General features: G+C 17.7%; 5 protein-coding genes across 5 annotated transcripts; 2 read left to right on the forward strand and 3 right to left on the reverse strand.

Moving 5' to 3' along the window:
- Positions 1 to 179: 179 nt before the first annotated feature.
- On the reverse strand, positions 180 to 8,472 carry PADL01_0903300 (conserved protein, unknown function; the record flags this gene model as incomplete). Its single annotated transcript, XM_028681695.1, is given in 10 exon segments — positions 180 to 2,576; positions 2,593 to 6,563; positions 6,643 to 6,754; positions 6,881 to 6,977; positions 7,070 to 7,275; positions 7,456 to 7,721; positions 7,851 to 7,901; positions 7,981 to 8,116; positions 8,217 to 8,243; positions 8,341 to 8,472. 10 exon segments carry the CDS (start codon positions 8,470 to 8,472, stop codon positions 180 to 182), a joined length of 7,395 nt encoding a protein of 2,464 aa, XP_028538047.1.
- Positions 8,473 to 9,119: 647 nt separating this feature from the next.
- PADL01_0903400 (signal peptidase complex subunit 3, putative) lies at positions 9,120 to 9,677 on the reverse strand (the record flags this gene model as incomplete). Its single annotated transcript, XM_028681696.1, has 1 exon — positions 9,120 to 9,677. One exon carries the CDS (start codon positions 9,675 to 9,677, stop codon positions 9,120 to 9,122), a length of 558 nt encoding a protein of 185 aa, XP_028538048.1.
- Positions 9,678 to 11,021: 1,344 nt separating this feature from the next.
- Positions 11,022 to 11,515, forward strand: PADL01_0903500 (prefoldin subunit, putative; the record flags this gene model as incomplete). The annotated part of the gene is made up of 2 exons (XM_028681697.1): positions 11,022 to 11,232; positions 11,337 to 11,515. 2 exons carry the CDS (start codon positions 11,022 to 11,024, stop codon positions 11,513 to 11,515), a joined length of 390 nt encoding a protein of 129 aa, XP_028538049.1.
- A 1,861-nt stretch (positions 11,516 to 13,376) lies between these two features.
- PADL01_0903600 (ubiquitin specific protease, putative) lies at positions 13,377 to 18,705 on the forward strand (the record flags this gene model as incomplete). Its single annotated transcript, XM_028681698.1, has 2 exons — positions 13,377 to 18,470; positions 18,613 to 18,705. The coding sequence occupies 2 exons, from the start codon at positions 13,377 to 13,379 to the stop codon at positions 18,703 to 18,705; spliced, it is 5,187 nt and encodes a 1,728-aa protein (XP_028538050.1).
- Positions 18,706 to 19,376: 671 nt separating this feature from the next.
- Positions 19,377 to 20,106, reverse strand: PADL01_0903700 (bacterial histone-like protein; the record flags this gene model as incomplete). Its single annotated transcript, XM_028681699.1, has 2 exons — positions 19,377 to 19,778; positions 19,939 to 20,106. The coding sequence occupies 2 exons, from the start codon at positions 20,104 to 20,106 to the stop codon at positions 19,377 to 19,379; spliced, it is 570 nt and encodes a 189-aa protein (XP_028538051.1).
- Positions 20,107 to 22,165: the final 2,059 nt, after the last annotated feature.

The following is a 22,165-nucleotide window of genomic DNA, read 5'->3' on the forward strand; positions in this document are numbered from 1 at the left end:
AAAATATATATATAGTATGTTTGTGTTATATTATATGTATATGTATATATATATGTCATTTGTTTATTATTTTTTTTTTTTTTTATTTTGTATTTTTTTTTTTTTTTTTTTTTTGAATTGTCCCCATAAATGTTTAAATACACATATAACATATACATATATATATTTTACTACCTTTCCTATAATTTAAGGGAATAATAAAATTGTCTTATTTGTTCATCACTAACATAGTCAAAAATAATTCTTAAAAATTTATAAGAACCAAAAGGAGCAAGAAATTCATTGTTTATAGAAGCACAATTACCTATACATGTTATAGGATCTAAGCATGCTTGGGTTGTACCTACTTTTCTAGAGTTAATAAAAAATGTTTGTTCATAATTTCGACACGTTGTTGTTATTAATATATTTTTATTTAATTCATTTTGTAAATTATATCCACAACTACAAAATGTTGAATATGTTTCTTTTGCGTTTGTCATATGAACATCATGATAATCAGAATTATTATTGTTGTACTCATTTATTTTTTTATCATATCTATTACTTAACATATCATTAATATTATTATTACTGATATTATCTTTGTTATTATTATTATTATTATTATTCCTTTTTGTAATATGATCTATCTTCATATATTCATTTAATGAATTTATATCATTCATAGTATCAGAAATACTTCCAAAACTGTCCTCCATATTTAATTGTTCTTCATATATAAATTCATTCTGGAGATTTATTAAAACACCTATAGATAAATCCAATCCATTTATACATATGTGAGAATTTCCATTTCTGCCTCCTACTAAACAATGATAACCTAACTTGTTAATGTGAGTTAAGTTAATTACAGCTAAAATGGTCCAATGTTGTTCAGGCAAAATTATATTATTCTTCAAATGTATATTTAAATTGTTGATTTGTTCATTTATACTATTAAAATAATATAATTTTCTATTTTTTATAGATATAAGGGATACTGAATAATAATAGTTTTTTACCTGTTCAAGGGGATATATATGAACATCATAATTTTCTGTAATAGAAAAATGAAGATATTTTTCTTTATAATAATTATGATCGTAAGAATTACACAAAGAAGTGTCATTTGATGAATAAGAAATATTATTTTTATTTTGTGATTCAAAATATGGGAATAAAAAATGAATTATATGATGAAAATTATAAGATTCGTAAGATGTTTCGTTAAATAATTTAGAAAAAGTATAAAATTCATATAATACTTCATTCATTAACAAAGGTTTATTTAAAATTTTTAGAAAACATATATAAGGAAATGGATTTATAAATAAACTACTATTACATATATATTTAATATTATCAAAAGAACAAAATGTATGATAACCTTTAAATTTTCCATTTAAAAAATAATATTGACCTTGTAATGTTCCAATCACATTAAGATAATACCATCCTCTTTTGATATTTTTTATACTATATCCAGAAGAATGATAAAATAATAAATTTCCTTTAGTAGTATAATTTTGAATACTACCTAAAAGCATATCATCACTAAAAATACAAACATGAATATCATTTTTCCCAGCTACTAATGAAGAAAAAGAAATATTTTTTTCTATTGGTAAAAATACCCAAGCGCAAATAGAATATCCTAATGGCTTTTGTAATTCATTATATATAGACAAAGATGGAACTATAATTAAATTATAAAATTTTGATAAATCACAGGCAAGAGCAAAATTATGAGAGAATATATTTATTCCACAAATTTTTGGTACATCTTGTTTTTCAATAATTTTTTTTACATATACATTATAACCATAATGAGCTTTATTTTTTATATGAATCATTCTACAATCAGTAGAAGAATGGTTATTTATTATATTATCATCATTATTATTATTTATATATTTTTTTTCTTCTTTAACCATGTGAACATTATTATTTTTCCCCTCTTTCCAACATGAAATATTTTGATTACTATTATGACGTATAATATGTTTGTTTGTACCTTCAAACTTTTCATTATATTTATCATAAATATCTTCATAATAATTCATATTACATAAATTATTATCCTTATATATGTCAAAAAATTTTAATTGATATATTTTTAACATAAAATTTGAATCATTTATAAATGGTAAAACTCTATTTGTATATTTTGATGATTGAATAAAATTCATTAAAAAGATTATTTCTCCAGGTGTTGTTCCTCGAATATCTATTCCTTCAATCACATTAATATTAATATTATTATTATTATTGTTATTATCTTCTATCTTTATGTTATCACCTAACATTTCCTTACATTTTATATTTTTTATAATTTTATATCTCCATTTTATTTCTTCCTTATTTAAAAAATTAAAAATTTTAAAAGAAGAACAGATACCTATATTATTATTTCCAAAACAAGAGTTACCAAAAAAATATATTTCAAAGGTTTTTTGCATATTTAATATTTCATGTGAAATATAACTTATATATTTTCCATTGATATAATAAACTAACCCCTGAGAAGATTTGGTAATATTAATTAAATTCCACTTTTTTTTTTTTATTATATTATTTCTCATATTATAATTTTTACATATTTTATATTTTTTTTTTTATCATATTGCTTTTTATATATATACCATTATTATAATTCAAAACGTTCGAAATGTCATTTAACCTATCATTATTTGTAGATGTCTTAATATCTTGTATATAATTAATTTTCTTATAATAATCACTTAATAGTTCTAAATTTGTTATATATATCTCTATATCTTCTAACCCATTCTCATTTAGACATAAAACAAATAATGAGTTACCACGTTTGTCACAAAAAGCAAACTTTTTTTCTCTTATATTTCTATATTTCTTTTTAGCGTTACAATATAACCACAATTCTAAAGTACATTCTATTGGTAAAGGTATACAAGGGTTTATAATAATTGAAGCATTGCTATTATAAAAATTCATTCCATTTAAATCTCCTGTAATTCCTACACAACCTTTATAATTATTATGAATTAATAATAAACTATTATACTCACTTATATATTGATAATTCATATAATCATTTTTATTTTTATTTAATATATCTATATATTTTATATTTAATAAATTATCCGTATCTTCATCAGCTTTGTTAGAAATACGTCTTATATCCATTATATTTGATTTTACATCTTTAGCATTATATTTATTTTTTTCTGGAACTTCCTTTTTTGAATAGGCCTCTAGGAATTCACCTCTTATATTTAATGACGAACCATAACTACACATTTCAAAATAATATTTTTTGTCGTTATAATTTTCCTTTACATATTGATCCATAATTTGTTCACTCATATTTTCTAATAAAATATTAATATTTCTTTTTCTTTCATTTATTAATTGTGTATCATCATCATCTAAATACATTTCATAATCATCTATTATATGAACAGGCATAGCACTACAAAAAATAAGAGAAAATTTTTTTAATTTTTTTTTATTTCTTTTTTCTATTAAGTCATTTTGTAATCTTTTCAACTCTTCTATATTATCACTAGTTTTCGAAAAATCAATTAATTCGTTAATATTTAAATAATCTTTTTCTTCTAAAATATTTATAAAATAATGTTTGCAGTTCTTATTTAATTTTTCATATTCATGATAAAAATCGATATCTAATACCTTTTTGTTTATAAAATCGGTTATACTTAAAATATTATCTATATTATTATTATTTTTTTCATTTATAACTGAACATTGATTATTCTTAAGAATATTTTGTTGATTATTATATTCTCCTTTTTTAATATATTCAAAGTATCTCTTCATGTATATATTTGGATTTCTATAACATCCCCATAAATTAATTAAATTATTACAAATATATTTCTCACATATATGTGTATGATATATTTTAAAAAAAAATTCACTCACATCTAATAATAAACAATGAATAAATATTCTTGCCAATTCTATAATATACAAAGAATGCATATGATAAAATATTCTTTGTCGTTCAAAATTTTTAGTTGTTCTACTCTTTTTATAATTTATTAAATTCATATTTGATGAAATATCATATGTATATTCCTCTTTATTAGAATTTACAAAGGTTTGGTTTCTTCTTTTATTAATATATGTATTGGAACAAATATTTTTATCTAAACAATTCAACTTTTTTTTATCACACATATATGTCTCTTCAATATGTATATCCTTATTATTATTCATATTAAAATTGTGGTTATATAACGGAATAAAAGAATGAAAGAAGGAGTTTACATACATTTTTAACAAATCAATGTCTTCTTTTTCATCAAATAGATCATCTTTAATATTCATATCAACATTATTTTCTAAATCATATTGTTCAGTTAATATATTATTTTTTATTTTTTGACTTTTATCCTTCTCATATAAATTATTCTTATGAAAAGAAAAATTACACATATTATTATACATATTTATGTGTGATATATTTCCTTTCATATCATTATTATTTATATATGGATATATATTAAAAAAATGATCTACTATATTTTTATAAAAACGACATTTATTTAATATACTAAAAACATGAAATAATATATGTGAGATGTTGTAATTTATATCTCGTAAATTCCCATAATTTAATATACTCATTCCCCATGCATATATTATTAGATATTCATATGACTGTTCATATTTTTTGTTTCTTAGTACCTTTAGAAACTTTTTTGTAAATTTTAAGAAATTTTTTAGAATTATTAAAAAATTATTTGTTTCAAAAATATTATTTTTCCTTAATACATGTATACATGTTTTTATAGAAATAAGAGGAAATTTTTTTTCTAATGTTAATTTTATAAGAACGGATACACATTTTTGTGGTTCACTAGATAGACTAATAATATTATATAAATAATGAATCCATATATTCGATATGTTTAATAATTTATGTCTTTTTATATTTTTTACATTAAATTTCTTCATCATAAGTATATTATTATTATTATTATTGTTCTTTTTTTTTACCTTATTGTTTTTATTTAAAATAGATTCTTCATCATCTGTATAATAATTTAAAACATTATTCATTAATAATAGACTTTTTAATTTCTGTTCCTTTTTTTGTTCATCTTCTGTTACTTCTTTCTTCTTAACATTTAAATATATATCTTCCACCTTTTTAGGATTTCCCCATATAAGTGTTTTAAATTTTTTATATATAACTAACCATTTTTTTTTCCTTTTTTTTAAGAAATTTATAATATATATAATTTTTTTTGAAAACAAATTCTTCTCAAACATATGTGTAGTAACAAAGAATAAAATAAAAACAAAATATATTGTTATGTTACACAATATAGATATAACTGTAATGATTTTTAGAAAATTTTTTATATGCACATAACTTAAGAAGGTATAATAAAATAATAAAATCGTAGTATATATTAAACATGAAAAGGAATATATAAATGTATCCACTTTTTGTACATTTTGAAATAGAACAACAAAAAAATTATACCACATGTTATTTCTTTTATTTGTGTTTTCTTTTTTCTTTTCACCATATTCCTTTATATTGTTCTTTTCCACACAATATGAAATAGAAGATTTATTATTATTTCTTATACAACAAGTAGTATTTAACTTAATATGACATATTTTATTTTCTTCATAATTATTAAAACTATTACTCATAGTAGACACATTATTTTTTATTATTTTTTCTTCTTCTTCTTCATCTTCCATTCTATGTATATCAAAAAAAAGATGGGGGTCTTGCCTTTCATATAGACATATATGGATGATTAACACATAAACAAAAAAAGAAATAATAATTATCATAAACTGAAATAAATGTATATTGTTATTATATAAACCATTTTTATAATTATAATATAAATATGGATTAATATTAATCCAAAACTTCTTATGAAAAAATATTATAAACATAATTAAAAAAAGAGTGTCCTTTTTATTTATAATTTTTGCTTTTTGTTGCAAAATAATATATTCATCTATAACGTCTTGATACTTTTTCATATATTTTTTAAGTAACTGAAAAAAAAATAAATAAAAAAATTTCATAAATGTATTATATATAATAATTATCATTATTTTGTAATAAGCACTTTTCATCTCTTCACAGTTTATTGAATCGTCAATTATAATAAAACTTTCTTCTCTATGAACATCATAATTGCATAAACAAAATAATACACACAATCTAATTATTTCTATATATATCAAATCGTGATAAAATAAAAAAAAAAACAAAAAGTGTCTCACACTATTTTCTGTACTGAACAACTTACACCTCCTTATATTATCATCAGAATATTTGTTATGATGGAAATTTTTATGTTGATATATATCATTCATAAATAAATTATTAGAATCACAAAAGTTCATTTTCTTACTATCATTCAAATCTATTATATTTATTTCATTTGTCTTATTACAATGTTTTATCTTTTCATATTCATTGATATTATTGTTATTCACATTTGAACTATCAACTTTATTGATCTGCTTTTTTTTGGTTCTTTGATTATAATTTTTATCAAAAGTGAATATAGTAACATTTTCACGTCCTTTTACATACTCTGTAATAATATATATAAATATATATATATATATATATATATATATTTATTCATTTATTTTTCATTCCATATAAATTACTATAAAATAATTTAATGATAAAGGTACACAAAAGTGAACATATTAATATTAACAAAGGAAAGTATAATAAAAAGGTGATTTTTTTTTGAATCCTTTCTAAATTACTTCCTCTCTAAAATGAAATAATAAAATATATATATATATATATATATATATATATACATTCATTTTATAGCATCTTAGGAAGCATATAAATATTTTAAATTTTCAAAAGTAAAATATAATATTATATCATTACTTTAAAGACACAGTCAAGAAATTCATTAATCGGTATTCCGAATGTAAAAAAATACAAAACCTTTACAAGATAGTGATCATAATTCGAGTTAACATACCTTTATATGAAAATAATAACACATATATATATATATATATATAATGAAATAATAAAAGAGAATTTATTTTTTTTAATATTATAATTTAATACCTCAGAAGTGATACAAATTGGATATAGGTAAAAAATAATTTTATTATACTTCTTTCTTTCTCATTATTTATACACATAGATATAAATATACTAAAGACAAATATAAATATAACAAAAAAGAATATTATAAAATATGTACTCATATTACAAATGACGCAAGATTCTTGTAAAGGATCCAGGAAGTTGTATCTATAATTTTCATCACACTATAAAAAGTAAAAATAAATTTTGGTAATATACAATTGAATAAAATAAATGAATATATATATATATATATATATATATATATATATATAGTATATTGAGACATTTTATTTAAATTAATAAATCATGAAAAAAAAAATATATTATATTATATTATTATTTTTTTTTTTTTTTTTTTGTACAATTTTACACTGTATCATTTTATTTCCCTCCAGACAACTATTTCTCTCCTTTACATTTAAACACACTCCCTTTTTAAAACATAACATTTGATAATTATATATTGATTTGTTCTTCACTTTCTCACATAATTTTATGTTTTCCTTATTTCTATCTTTCGAACACATGTTATAAAAACACCATGTGTTTTCATTACTTTTACAATATTCATGTGAATTACATGCTATACATTTATTACCACTATTTATATTTGAACTTAATTTAAAACCTAGCATATAAAAAAATTATGCAAGTTCAAATATTTTTTTTATACCTAATTTATTTTCAATAAGGATGTATTAAATATATTATAATGTATATTATTTTATATCTTAGTTTTTATATATTTTTTTAGAACCTTTATTACAGACACAATCTGCCATGGATTTTGATCCAATCCTCTTTGTGGCTGTGGGGAATATAATGAAAATTAATACATATATGTATAAATATATATATATATATATATTTAATATTATTATTTTTACTAGATCCGTATGGGCAATTTTCACATGTTATGGAACCCACATAATTGCTAAATGTACCGATAGGACAAGGTGAACATTTTTTGTTATCTCTAGAAAAATTAAAAAATCCCTCTTTACATTTATCACACTTGTAATCCTTGAAAATAAAAGGTTTATAGCGAAAAGCATATGAGAGCATAAAATATAAACATATTAATATTTTTTTTTTTTTTTTTTTTTTTTTTTTTTGCTTATACGTAAGTAAGTGATTCACCAGCTCTACACTTAGAAAAATATATATATATATATATATATATATATATATATATATATATATTCATATATATAATACATGTATGTGTTATATATTTTTAACATTACCTTAACATTTAATAATCTTGTGTATATTCCCTTATTCAATTGGGAATAATATTTTGGTGATCTCCAATTTTTATTTAAGGTATCGTATATTATTAATATAATAAAAAGTTGTAATTTATTTATATAAGACATGATTTGTTATATTTATTATAAACTTATGAAAACATATAAGGAAACATAAATTATATATATATATATATATATATATATATATATATATATATATATATATCATATAAATTATTAATATATATAATATATATGTATACATTTCATCCTTTTTCTTATATAAGAATAAAATTAATTGTATAACCTATATAGTCATTGAACCACAGGAAAACAAAAATTATTACTTTATTGTATATTATATATGAACCCTTCACATTTATAATATATATATATATTCCAAACGTGCAACTTATTTCTATTATTTAATATAAAGAAATAAGCACTACCTTTTATATATGCATATTTATTTCTAAACTTAAAAATGTGCATATTTGCACACTTCAATATATATATATATATATAGTTTAATCTTTATTTGGGTGTTATATAAAATTAAATGTATATTTCAAAAAAATGTTTCTTAAAAAAATAAAATATACGTATATATATAAAACGAAAAAATATTCATATAAAATATACATGACAGAAAAATGATAAATGGAAAAAAAAAGAATTATATACATATATACATTATTAAAAATAAGATAGGATATTTATATTAACTCATATATATGGATAACGCATTATAGTACTTATTTAAATTTTCATTTTTATTTATCTGGATAATATAAGGGGTAATTAGAGGGCAAGGCATCAAAATATTCAGGGGGCAATTGATAAGATATCTTGGCACCTTCAAAAGATCTGGAAAAACCCACAATAGGCATATATTTATAACAAATTTGTAAATAAATTAAATTATTTCTTAGTCCGTTATAATAATCTTTAAGTGAATATTTTGTAATAAAATTTTTATAATTTCTTTTGGCTTGGTTCTTATTTTTAATAATATAATCTTGAATTATAACTTCATTCTTTATTTTTTTAGGAGTTTCATATGTAACTAAAACATAAACAAAAAGTTGTTTTAAATTCCAATTAAATGCTTTTCTCATATCATAAGAAACATCTAAAGATAATACTGCTTCATCAGCATTTATGTATCTATTATATACAAGTCTTTTGATACTTCTCACCTCGATATTTGTTTTTATTTCTTCCTGATCAAATAAATAAAAAGATGTTCCATAATTAAAAGCACACAATATTAAAAAGCACAGGGCCATAGAATAAAACAACACATTTAATCGGTTTAAGAAGCTATCCATTTTTTCTTCCTTATATATATATAAAATTATATGTATATATATCTATTTATTAAAAAAATATGTGTATGTATCCACACATAACAAAAATATGAGAAGAAAAAAAAATATTATAATATAAATATTATAAATAAATAAAACAATACTTTTATTTTATTATTATTTATATTTAGCACAAAATCAAAAAAAAAAAAAAAAAAAAAAAAAAAAATTACATATATTGTTCATTAAGAGAGTTCATGTAAAATATATTTCTTTTTACTAATACACAATCAAAACATACCCTAATTTATTTATTTATTTTTTTTTTTTAACATATTATATATATTAAGAATATAAACACAATGTATATAATAATTTAATAATATATATATATTACATATTACATATTTATTATATTTATTTGGTTATTATTTTTTCTTTATCAAACCTAATATATATATATATATATATATATATATATATATATATATATTATTATACATATATATATTATGTGTATATATAAAAATATATCGTTTATTTAAATATTTTGCCCCTTTCAATAAAAAAAAAAAAAAAAAAAAAAAAATTTTATATAGGTTAAAATGTATTTTTAATTTTCTGTTCTTATAATACTCTTTTTTATATATCTGGGGATAAAAAAAAATATAAAATTATTACATACGGGGGGTAATTTTTTTCCTTTTTTTCTTTTACATATTATATATTCTCTATACATACATACATATATATATATATATATATATATATGTAAATAATAATTTAAATAAAAATTCCCGTTTTTTTTTTTTTTTTGTTTTTATTTCAATATTGTGCAAAAAAAAAAATATATATATATTTATATACATTTATCATATATATAAAATACGATACTTTTGGATCTCAACACTTTTTAACATTTCATTTATATAACAAATTAAAATAAAATATATATATATATACTTATTTTATGGCAGGGGAATGATTATTTTTTTTTACAATTATGTACATATAAATATATATATATATATATATATATATATATATATTTTTTTTTAAATCTCTATATTTTTAAACTAGTCTTTCCATTTTGATAACATTCATTTTTTATATAATTAGAATATTATATATATATTATACATGTATATTATGATGATAAATAATATATATTAAAAGAAATATAAAAGTAGTAAATAATTTTGATGAAATAGTTTAATATATACAAAATTTATATCATATAACTTTGATCTTTTCTTTTTTCTTTTCTTTATATAATTTAATAACTTTCGAATTCTTATTGTTCTATATATATATATTTATTTATTTAAACACTGTTTTTAATTTTTTAAAAAAAAAGAAGAAAAAATGGGTGACATAAAACAAAACAAATATGACTTAGGTTTAGATATGACAGTGGAAGATCAAAAAAAAATTGGGAAGTTTACAAATTTACATTATAAAGAACCTTTATATGAACATAAAATAAAAATGATGAAAGAAAATATTATGAATATTGATTCTTCTATTGACGAAGTTTCATTAGCTTTTGATTCAAATGACGTCATGTTAAATATAGGTACACAAAATATACACATACATAATATATATATATATATATATATATATATATATATATATATACATACATATTATTCATATATTTCTTTTTTTACACTTTAGGTGACTGCTTTTTTAAATTCGACTTGGATTATATAGAAGAAAATTTAGAGGATAGAAAATCTGAAGAGCTAACAAAATTAAATGAAATGGAATTAGAATATAAAACAAAACAAAGTGAAAAGCAACAATTAAAAACAGAACTTTATGCTAAGTTTGGAAATAGGATAGATCTTAATTGAATAATAAAAGAATAAAAAAAATAATATATATTATATATAAATCAATATATATATATATATATATATATATATATATGTATTTATTATTTTATTTAATCATTATAACTTTTTTATAAATTTTATGTTTATTTTAATTTAATTTTTTTTTTTTTCTAATTCATATAAATTACTATATAATTTTGTAAAAAATAACATTCGTGCATATATATTTTTTTCTTAATAACAAAAAATTATAATATTAATACAAATTTAAAGTGTTCAATTATTATATATGAACATATTTATTTTATTTTATTTTATATTTATTTATTTATTTTTTTTTTTTTTTGTTTAAAATTTAATATCTAAAACGTGCCTTTAAAAAAAAGTACAAAAAAGAACGAATTATTTCATGGAATTTCATATTCATGTATGTCTAATTAAATGTGACTCTTTTTCTTTTTCTTTTTTTTTTTTTTTTTGACATATATAAATATATATATATATATAAAATCATATTATAATCATATAAAATATATATTTGATTTATACCTTTTAAATTTTATTTTATATATATATTTTTTTTTTTTCACCGTCGTAAGGATTTAATTTAATTCACAAAATATAATATGTTCATATATATATAGAAAATAAAGGAAAATATTATTATTATATATATATTTTTTTTATTGATATTAAAAAATATAAATCAAATATTAATATTAGATTATAACTGAAATTTTAATTTCACTGTTTTTTTTTTTTATATTATAAAGTGCTTTTGCAAATATAATATATATTACCTTAAAAATATATGTAATTCAAATGTTTTATTTATATAAACATTTGTGGAAACATTAGGATGAATTTTTTTTTTCATATGTAATATTAAAGAAGCCATACATATATATATATATATATATATATATATATATATATTATACATATAATATATATATAATGTAATATAATATTTATATACTGATGTCCCTTTATATATATATATATTATATATTTTTTACATAAAAATTATATATATTATATATGGATATATAATAAATATACAAATTACATTTTTTTTTTTTTTTTTTTTTTTTTTTTCCTTTTACATTTTTCCCTTCAATTTACTTCCTTTTATTTATTTATTATTATTATTTTTTTTTTTATAAATGTTTTATTTTATTTCACTTTATTTTATTTTTTTTTATTTGCTTTAAAAGTGTTTTCTTTATATTTTAGAAAAAGAAATAAGAAATATAATTCTTCTACTATTAAATATATTATAATATGAATTTAAATAAAAAAATTAAAATATTATAATATAATATATATATATATATATTTATATAACACCTTTAAACATATGAGATAAAATAAATAAAAAGAAAAAAAAGCATTAATATGAAGTTTTACATATAAAATAAGATATAACATATATATAATATATATATATATATATAATTATTATATATTATAATGAATTTTCCTAATTTTGTTTTTATATAATATATACATATATATATATATTTATATATTTTACAACTACTTTTAATGATTTCCTATTTTTGCAATTTTTTTTACATACATTTTATATATGGATTTATATATACATAATATTAGAAGAGTTAATACATGATATAAGAAAAATAAGAAAAAAGAACTGTATCAATAAAATAAAAGATAAAGAGCATTTTATGAATGTGATAAAAATAATTTATACGCATATATATATATATATATATATATATATATATATATATATATATATATATTATATATATAAACCTTTGTTTATGTTAATATAATTTTCTACACATAAAATAATATAGATATATAATATGATTTAGTTATTCATTTCTTATAAATTTCTTTTTTTCATATAATGATAAAAGACAAAAAGTTCATTATAGAAAATATTAATAATAAAGTTATAAGTAAAGAAAATATGACAAAAAAAGGGAAGAAATTATGCGAACTAAAGGAGTTTCATAATATAAATGACATTAATAACAATGTCTTAATATCAAATAATAAATATATATTAAGTGATTTAAAAAAAAATGATAATATTTTACAAAATAATAAAAATATCCCTTTAAATAATTCAACCTTAAATTTTGTAAAGGATATAGGACAACATGATTATATAAATATCAATCAAGATTATACAAATAGTAGTAATAATAATAATAATAATAAGGAAGAATGTACCAATAATTTTAATTATCCTAACAATATAGTAAAAAATAATATGATAGCCAATCAAGACACTAAAACAAAACACACACGTTGTAATATAAAACATATTAACGATTTTGAATCTAATGATAAAATTAAAAATTGTACAACTAGTATAGAAAATAATTATCATAATAATATTATTAATATAAAAAATTTAAACAATTTAAATAAAAATGAAAATAATCATATAAGTGAAAACTTTGAAGAAAATATAAATATTCATTCTAAATTAAAAAAAAAAGGTACCTATATAAAAAATTGTCATGTGGAAAATTATAATAGACCTGTAAATGATAATTATAATAACATTTCAAAAGATGATATAAAAGAAAATGAAAACATAAATTCAACAGTTTATTATCATAATATAAATAATGATGAAAATGTAACTAGTAATCATTGTAATATAAAAGATGATACAAGTTTAGACAAAGATATGAAGGAATACTTAAAAAAAAGAAATATACATATGTCCAATTCTAATATGATTATTAATGAGTTATATAATAATTTAATATATGATGAATATTCAGAAAATTTATTAACAAAAAATGGAATGAAGAAAAAGGATCATATGGAATATTATGAAAAACAAAATGTTCATATGCCATCAAATGAAGAATCAACAAACATATGTATTGATATTCCTGCATGTTGTCAAATAGTATATGACAATACAAATAATGTAATAGATGAACAATATAATGATTCTCAAAGGGATACACACAAATGGTATATTGATAAAACAAACAAGAATAAATTAATATATCACATAAATAAAAATTTAATATTCTTAAAAAGAATACAACAATATTTTTTTCAAAAGTATATTAATATAAAATTTTCAAATGATACTAATGATTATTATTATTTTATACATTTAGAATGGTTTAATAAATTAAAGAAATTCATTAACAATGAATCTAATGATTTCCCAGGTTCTATCTCTAACTGGGAATTATACGAATACACACATGATGATATTTTGAAAAATTATAACATATCAGAAAATAATAATGTTTTTTCTGATGACAATAATATGAATGATAATATATATTTAAAAAAACAATGTTTAAAAAAAAATTTAAAAGAAGGAAAAGATTATATATGTACAAATAAATACATATGGAGATTTTTACAATTTTTATATAATGGAGGGCCATGCATAAAAAGAATATCTAATAATATATATAATACATTTATACCTATATCTTATAATGATATAATGAATAATAATATTATGTATTTATTGGAATCAAGATATATCAAAAATGTATTTGCTTTATTTAATTATATAGACCAAACACATATATATAATGAAACCAAAGGGCAGGAACATGAATTATATAAAAATGAATATTATGATGATCATAATAATTTAAAATATAATAATGATACATATAAATATGATTATATTTTAGAAGAAGAAAATGAAAAAAAAAAATATTGTGCTCATAATTATCATGAACTTTTACAATTTTATAATTTAACAGAAAAAGAAAAAAATAATATACTTTATATTGAATATGATGAAAAACATATTAATAAAGAAATTCTAGATAAAATAAAAAGAATAAAAAATAAAAATAGTAATAATAAACACAATCTTATTTTTTCAAATGATGAAAATTTTTCTAGTGATAGTAGTAATATGTTTAATATAATTAATATTAAACATAATGATAAATTGAATGAACAAAAATTATTCTTATTAGAAAATGACAAAATATGTGCTAATTCACATATGAGTTCAAATATGAATCAAACTGAGTATATATCATTGGATAATTTTGATTGTGATGGATTATTACATAACCCTCATAATTTATCAACAAATCTTCTTAATAGTAATGAAATGGATATTAATATTGAAAATAATGAAAATAATGAAAATGTTGATAATAATGAAAATTTTGATAATAATGAAAATGTTGATAATAATGAAAATTTTGATAATAATGAAAATGTTGATAATAATGAAATTGTTGATAATAATGAAAATGTTGATAATAAAGAAAATGTTGATAATAATGAAAATGTTGATAGTAGTAAAATGTTCATAAATTGTAACAAATCTCAACGATCGAATATAAAAAAGAGTAACAGCACGAATAGTAATAGAAGGAATTACAATAGAAACAATAATAACAAGAACAACAACAATAATAATAATAATAATAAAAATAACAACAATAATAATAATAACAATAAAAATAACAACAATAATAATAATAATAACAATAATAATAATAATAACAACAATAATAATAACAATAATAATAACAATAATAATAACAACAATAATAACAATAATAATAACAATAATAATAAGGATGATAACACAAGCGATAATAATAATAGTAATAACAATATAGATAAAGAGAAAGACAAGAAAAATAAAACAACAAATAACAAAAAGAATCAGAATGAAAAATATGATGAAAACAAAAATAAGGGTAACTTAAATGGTAGTGTAGAAATACATGAATTTAAAAGAGAGTTTGTAGAAAATAATCATATTATATATAATGATTTATATAATAATAGAAATGACAATAATAGTATTGATGATAATAAAAATAATGTAGAAGATATAAATAAAATTAATGATAGAAATATATATCTTAGTCCAAATATAAGTGCCAACGAAATGAATATAAATAATTTTAATAAATCATATAATTCAAGTAGTAATAAAAAAAATTCTATCCCTTGTAATTCATCCAATGGTAATGATATATATAAATCGTGTGAAGAATATAATAATGATAATGAAAAAATCTCAAGTAATGGTTATCTAACAACTACTGAGAGTCAATCCAAAGGCACTACTGATGGTAATACGGAGAGGGGTTCTATATGTGAATATGAAAATGATGAAAAAAATAATAATAAAAGTAAGATTAATAATAAGAAGAATGAAAAAAATAAGAACGAAAAGAAAGTATATTATGATAGTATAGAAAATTTAGATGATGTAATAAAAAAGAAGAAACATATAAAAAATACCAATAAAAAAACACAAAATAATACACATAGTAATATGATATCTTCATCGAATTGTGCTGAAGAAGATGTCAAAGAAAAAATAAATAATAATCTAGATAAAACACATTTGAATAATATACAAAATAAAAATCATAATATTAAAAAGAATAATAGTACTATACAAAATGGAAGTAGTATAAAAGGTAATGAACAAAATGTTAAGAATATAAATAATATAAATAATATAAATGAAGAAAACAAAATCATCAATTTGGAAAATCATAAAAACGATCAAAAGAAAAAAAAATTAAATGATATTGATGTAAAACAAAATGATTTAAAATCAAATAATGCGCAAAATAACATAAAAATAGATGAAACAAATAATAATAGTATGGATCCACAACAAAGATGTAACCTTATTTCTGTCCTTAATAAACAAAAGGACCATAAAAATAATATGTCTAATAATAATAAGAAAGATGATGACGATGATGATCAGAGTGTTTATTCAAGTAACATTACAAATACAAATAGTAGCAGCTTACGTAATAGTAGTAGTAGTAGTAGCAGTGGTGAAAATAATAGTTTATATAATGAGAATGATATTTCTAAATATAACCTTTTTAATAATGATAATGAAAATTTAAAAAACTTGTTAGTATCAAATAATAACAGCAATAATAATATTAATAATAATAATAATTTTAAAAGAGATAATGAATCATCCATTAATTATCATACTTCTATTATGACAAAAGAACAACCTGCTGGTATTATTAATTATTCTACCACATGTTATATCAATGTAGTTATGCAATGTTTATCAGTTTTTTTCAAACTAATATATACATTACATAATTATGTAAGTGTAAAATATAAAAATGTTAATATGTCAAGTGATGAAAATGAAAATATGAATTCATCTTTTATAAATAAAAATTTCTTTACCAATAGTATACCTTTCAATATTTTTGGAAGTAATAATAACAATAATAAAAAAAAGGATGAATGTCTATTATTAACATTCTCTTTTAAATTATTTCAACTAAGTAAAATGCATAATAAAGGTAAAGTATTATGTGTTAATAAATTATTAAATCTTCTAAATGATAAATATTCATACCTATTTGAATATAATGAACAACAAGATTGTCATGAATTTCTTCTTCTCGTATTTGATTTTATACACAATATGGTGAAAGTAATTGATGAGTCAGTAGATAAAAATAATCAAATAGATTTTTATCTAAAAAAAGAACAATCTATTATATCAGATTTATTTTTAGGTTTAATAGAAGAAAAAATTACATGTTCACAATGTGAATATGTTAATTATATATATCAACCTGTTTATAACTTAAGTGTAAATGTTTTTAAAAAAAATCCAGAAAATAATATAAATGATAATTTAATAGAATATTTTAAAAAAGAAGAAGTCAATTCAACTTGTGAAAAATGTAAATGTAAGAAAATGTTTAAATATTCATGTGTATACAAACAACCAAATATTCTTATTATACATTTAATTAGATTACAAGAAGATGGATCAAAAATTGACAAGCCAATCAAATTTGATATGGCTGATTTTACTATTGAAAATGTTCTCAAAAAAAAAGATAATCAATTCATTGAACCCATCAAAAAATATAATCTCTGTGGAGTAATAGTACATAGAGGTTTGAATTCCAATTGTGGTCATTACATTTGTTATACCAAAAGGAAACATTCGAATGGTGTCAACGTGGTAAGAAAAAAATAAAAATTAAAATAAATAAATAAGCAAAAATGAATATATACATATATATGATATTTTTTTCATACATAATGATATTATATATATATATATGTCTATATTATTTTATGTTTTCTTTTTTTTTCCATTTTAGTGGTACAAATTTGATGATAGTACGGTAACCTCTGTTGATGTTGAAGAAGTTGAATCGGCCAAAGCTTATTGCCTTTTTTATCAGAGTCAATAATTCAAAAAAAAAATGTTTTTTTTTTCAGATATATGTTATAAGAACATACATACATACATATATATATATATATATTTATATATTTATTTATTTTTTTTTTATTTTTATTTTAAAAAATAACTTAAATTTTGGATAGTTTCTTATTTTTTTATGATGTATATTTTAGACTTTTACCCCTTCAAAATAATTTCCGTTATTTTATTTTTTTTTATCAAAAATTGATTTTATAGAATAATCAAGAAAAAAAAAAAAAAGTAAAAAATATATTCATTTAAAATATATATATGTATTATTGAATAGTTTTCTAAAAACAATTGGATTAATAGTTATATTCACTTTAAAAAAAAAAAAAAAAAAAAAAAATTGATATGCATTCGAGCATTAAAATATATATATATTATATATATATATTATAATATTTACTTGAAAAAAAATAGTGTGTAATCTTATATACTTATATAAAATATTAACACACCAAGAAAAAAAAAAAATTATAACATTTAAAAAAAAAAAAAAAAAAGAAGAAAAATATATATATACATATGTATATTTTTTCGATAAAACAAGATGTTTAATAAAAAAAATAAAAAAATAAGGATTAGTTAACTATACATATATATTATATATATATATATATATATATATATATATTTATGTATAATTTTATTTTTTTAATAAATTAACTTTTCATTTACATTTTCCTTAAAACTTTCATTAATATTATCCATATTTATATCATCTTCATCCAAATCATTATCATTGGTACTAACTCCTTTTCCTTTTTTAACCTTTACATTTTGTTTTATTAACTCCTTAAAAACTTTTGAAAATTTAAAATGAGGCATGTGACTACTTTCTATTTCAATATCTTCTTTAGTTCTCAAATTTTTTATACATCTTTTTTTTCTAAAAATGTTATAAAACATTCCAAATTTGTGTATATATATCTTTTCATTATTCTCTAAATGTTTATATATATTATCAAATATCCCATTCATTATCTTTTCAACAGTCTTTTTGTTTTCTTTTGTTTCCATTGAAACTTCTTCTATTATTTGCTTCTTTGTAATCGCCTGAACAGTTAAGGTAGTAAGAAAAAAAATAAAATAAATGAGTGATCAAGACAAATATACATATATATATATATATATAAACATCATAATAAGTAAAAATAAAATATATACATAATCTTTAAATGAATTTATTTTATTTCCTTTTTTCTTTTATGTTAACCTGTGACATGGGTATTTTAGAAGAACTCTGATATAAAGCATTTTTATTGTAAGGATTGTTAACGCTAAGTTTGTTATTGATTATATTATTCTTATGAACATTGATAAAAGCTCGACGTGAATAAACAACTTGAAATATAAAAAGGACACAATATAATATTACATACATTTTATCAAATACAGATTATTCCAAAAAAAAAAAAAATAAAATAAAACGAGAAACTAATAAATATTTTGTATATAAAATATATTATCAATAAATATTTTTTCTTATAAAAAAGAAAAAAAAAAAAAAAAAAAAAAAAACTTATATATATATATATTATATATTCGTACTCATTTTAATCACAAATGGGTAATTTGTGATAATTACATAAAAAAAAAAGGAAAATGAAAAATTACAAGAAAATATATGAATCTTATATCATTCTTAATGATAATTAAATAAACTATTATAAAAATAATTTTATTATAAAAAAAAAAAAAAGAAAAAAAAAATTTTTTCTCTTCAATTATTTTAGGATATAATGTATTTATTTGCATATGTAAAATACCAAAAAAATAAAATAATATAAATTAAAAAAAAAAAATAAATAATATTATGTATTTAATGGTATTAATATTGTATATATATATATATATTTTTTTTTTTAATCTGGAAACGTGAAAAGAATATATATTTTAATCTGTAAAATTCTTGTAAGTGTAAGAGATCGGCTAAGAGTGTAATATAAAATATACTAAAAGAAATTACATATAAAAATGAATATATATTTTTTCATATATATGAAATATAATATGATACTTATTACACATTTAAAAAAAGGCTTATTCATTTATATATTCATTTTTATTAAATACAAATTTTTTCTTTTTTTTTTTTTATAATCCTTATATATATATAATATATATATTATATTTTTTTTTATTTGTATTTAAAAAAATATATACTTTGGATTATTATTTGGAAGGTTTATTGGATATTTATTATTAATTTATTTTTTTTATATAATATATATTTATTTTATCACATTATTTTTTCTTTTAAATATATATATATATATATATATATATATATATTTTATTGTATTATTTTTCTTATAATTACATAAGAATTTTTTAAACCTGAAGTTAAGAGCATAAAATATAAATATTTGAAGTGTGTCAAATGAAAATGTTAAGAAAGACATAATTTGTATCATTATTCTTAATTAAATTAATAAATAATTTTTTAAAAGTTATTATATTCAAACAAAATGATTATTTAACAAAATAAATTTTATGAACTAAAAGGAATAAACAATTTTCATTTATAAACCTTATATTATATAATATTATTTAAATGAGTTCCAATGTGTATCATTAAAATTAATTTTTCAATTATATATATATATATATTAATATGTTCCATAAGACATATAAAATAAAGTGTCATTATATCATACGTTAAATATATATATATATATATATTTTTTTTTACTTATAAATGTGTATTTTACAAAATATAATAAAATTTTTATCATTTAAAATATACATGTCTCACTAACCTCGTAATATAACATTAATTTTTAAATATATGGTTAATAGTTTATTTTTATTTTATGATTCTTTAATATTTCGCAATATTAATTGATATAACAAAAATTCATTGTGTATTCAACATGAAATAACATATTATATATGTATGATAAATTAAGTCCTAAAGTTATTTTAAAATAAGGACGATTGTAATTTATAAAAGAAATAAATAAATAAATATATCTATATATATATATATATATATTTAATATTTGGACATACATATATAATAAATATTGATATAAAACATTTTTGATTTGCACATTATTATGTGTATTACTTCTCGCATATCATATTAATATATACATATATATTATCTTAATAATTTATGTATAATGTTATTAAATATATGTTTTTCAATATGCATTTTTATTACTATAAAAGATATAAATGCATATATTATTCCTATTTCATTCACCTATTTATAAATTCCTTTATTTTATTAAATAAAATCAATAATATGAGATAGTGTTACTTTCTAATAATGTTTTTCATGTATAATAAAAATAAGTGTATAAATTTGTCTATATAAATATATATGTATTCATATATTTTTATCTTTTTTTCTTTCTTGTTTTTAATGATATATATAATATTACAAATATTTTCAATATTTCATAAAAATAATAATAAAATATAAACATATATAT

This window comes from Plasmodium sp. gorilla clade G2 (genome assembly GCF_900097015.1).
Source record: "Plasmodium sp. gorilla clade G2 genome assembly, chromosome: 9".
Lineage (NCBI taxonomy): Eukaryota > Apicomplexa > Aconoidasida > Haemosporida > Plasmodiidae > Plasmodium > Plasmodium adleri (nom. inval.).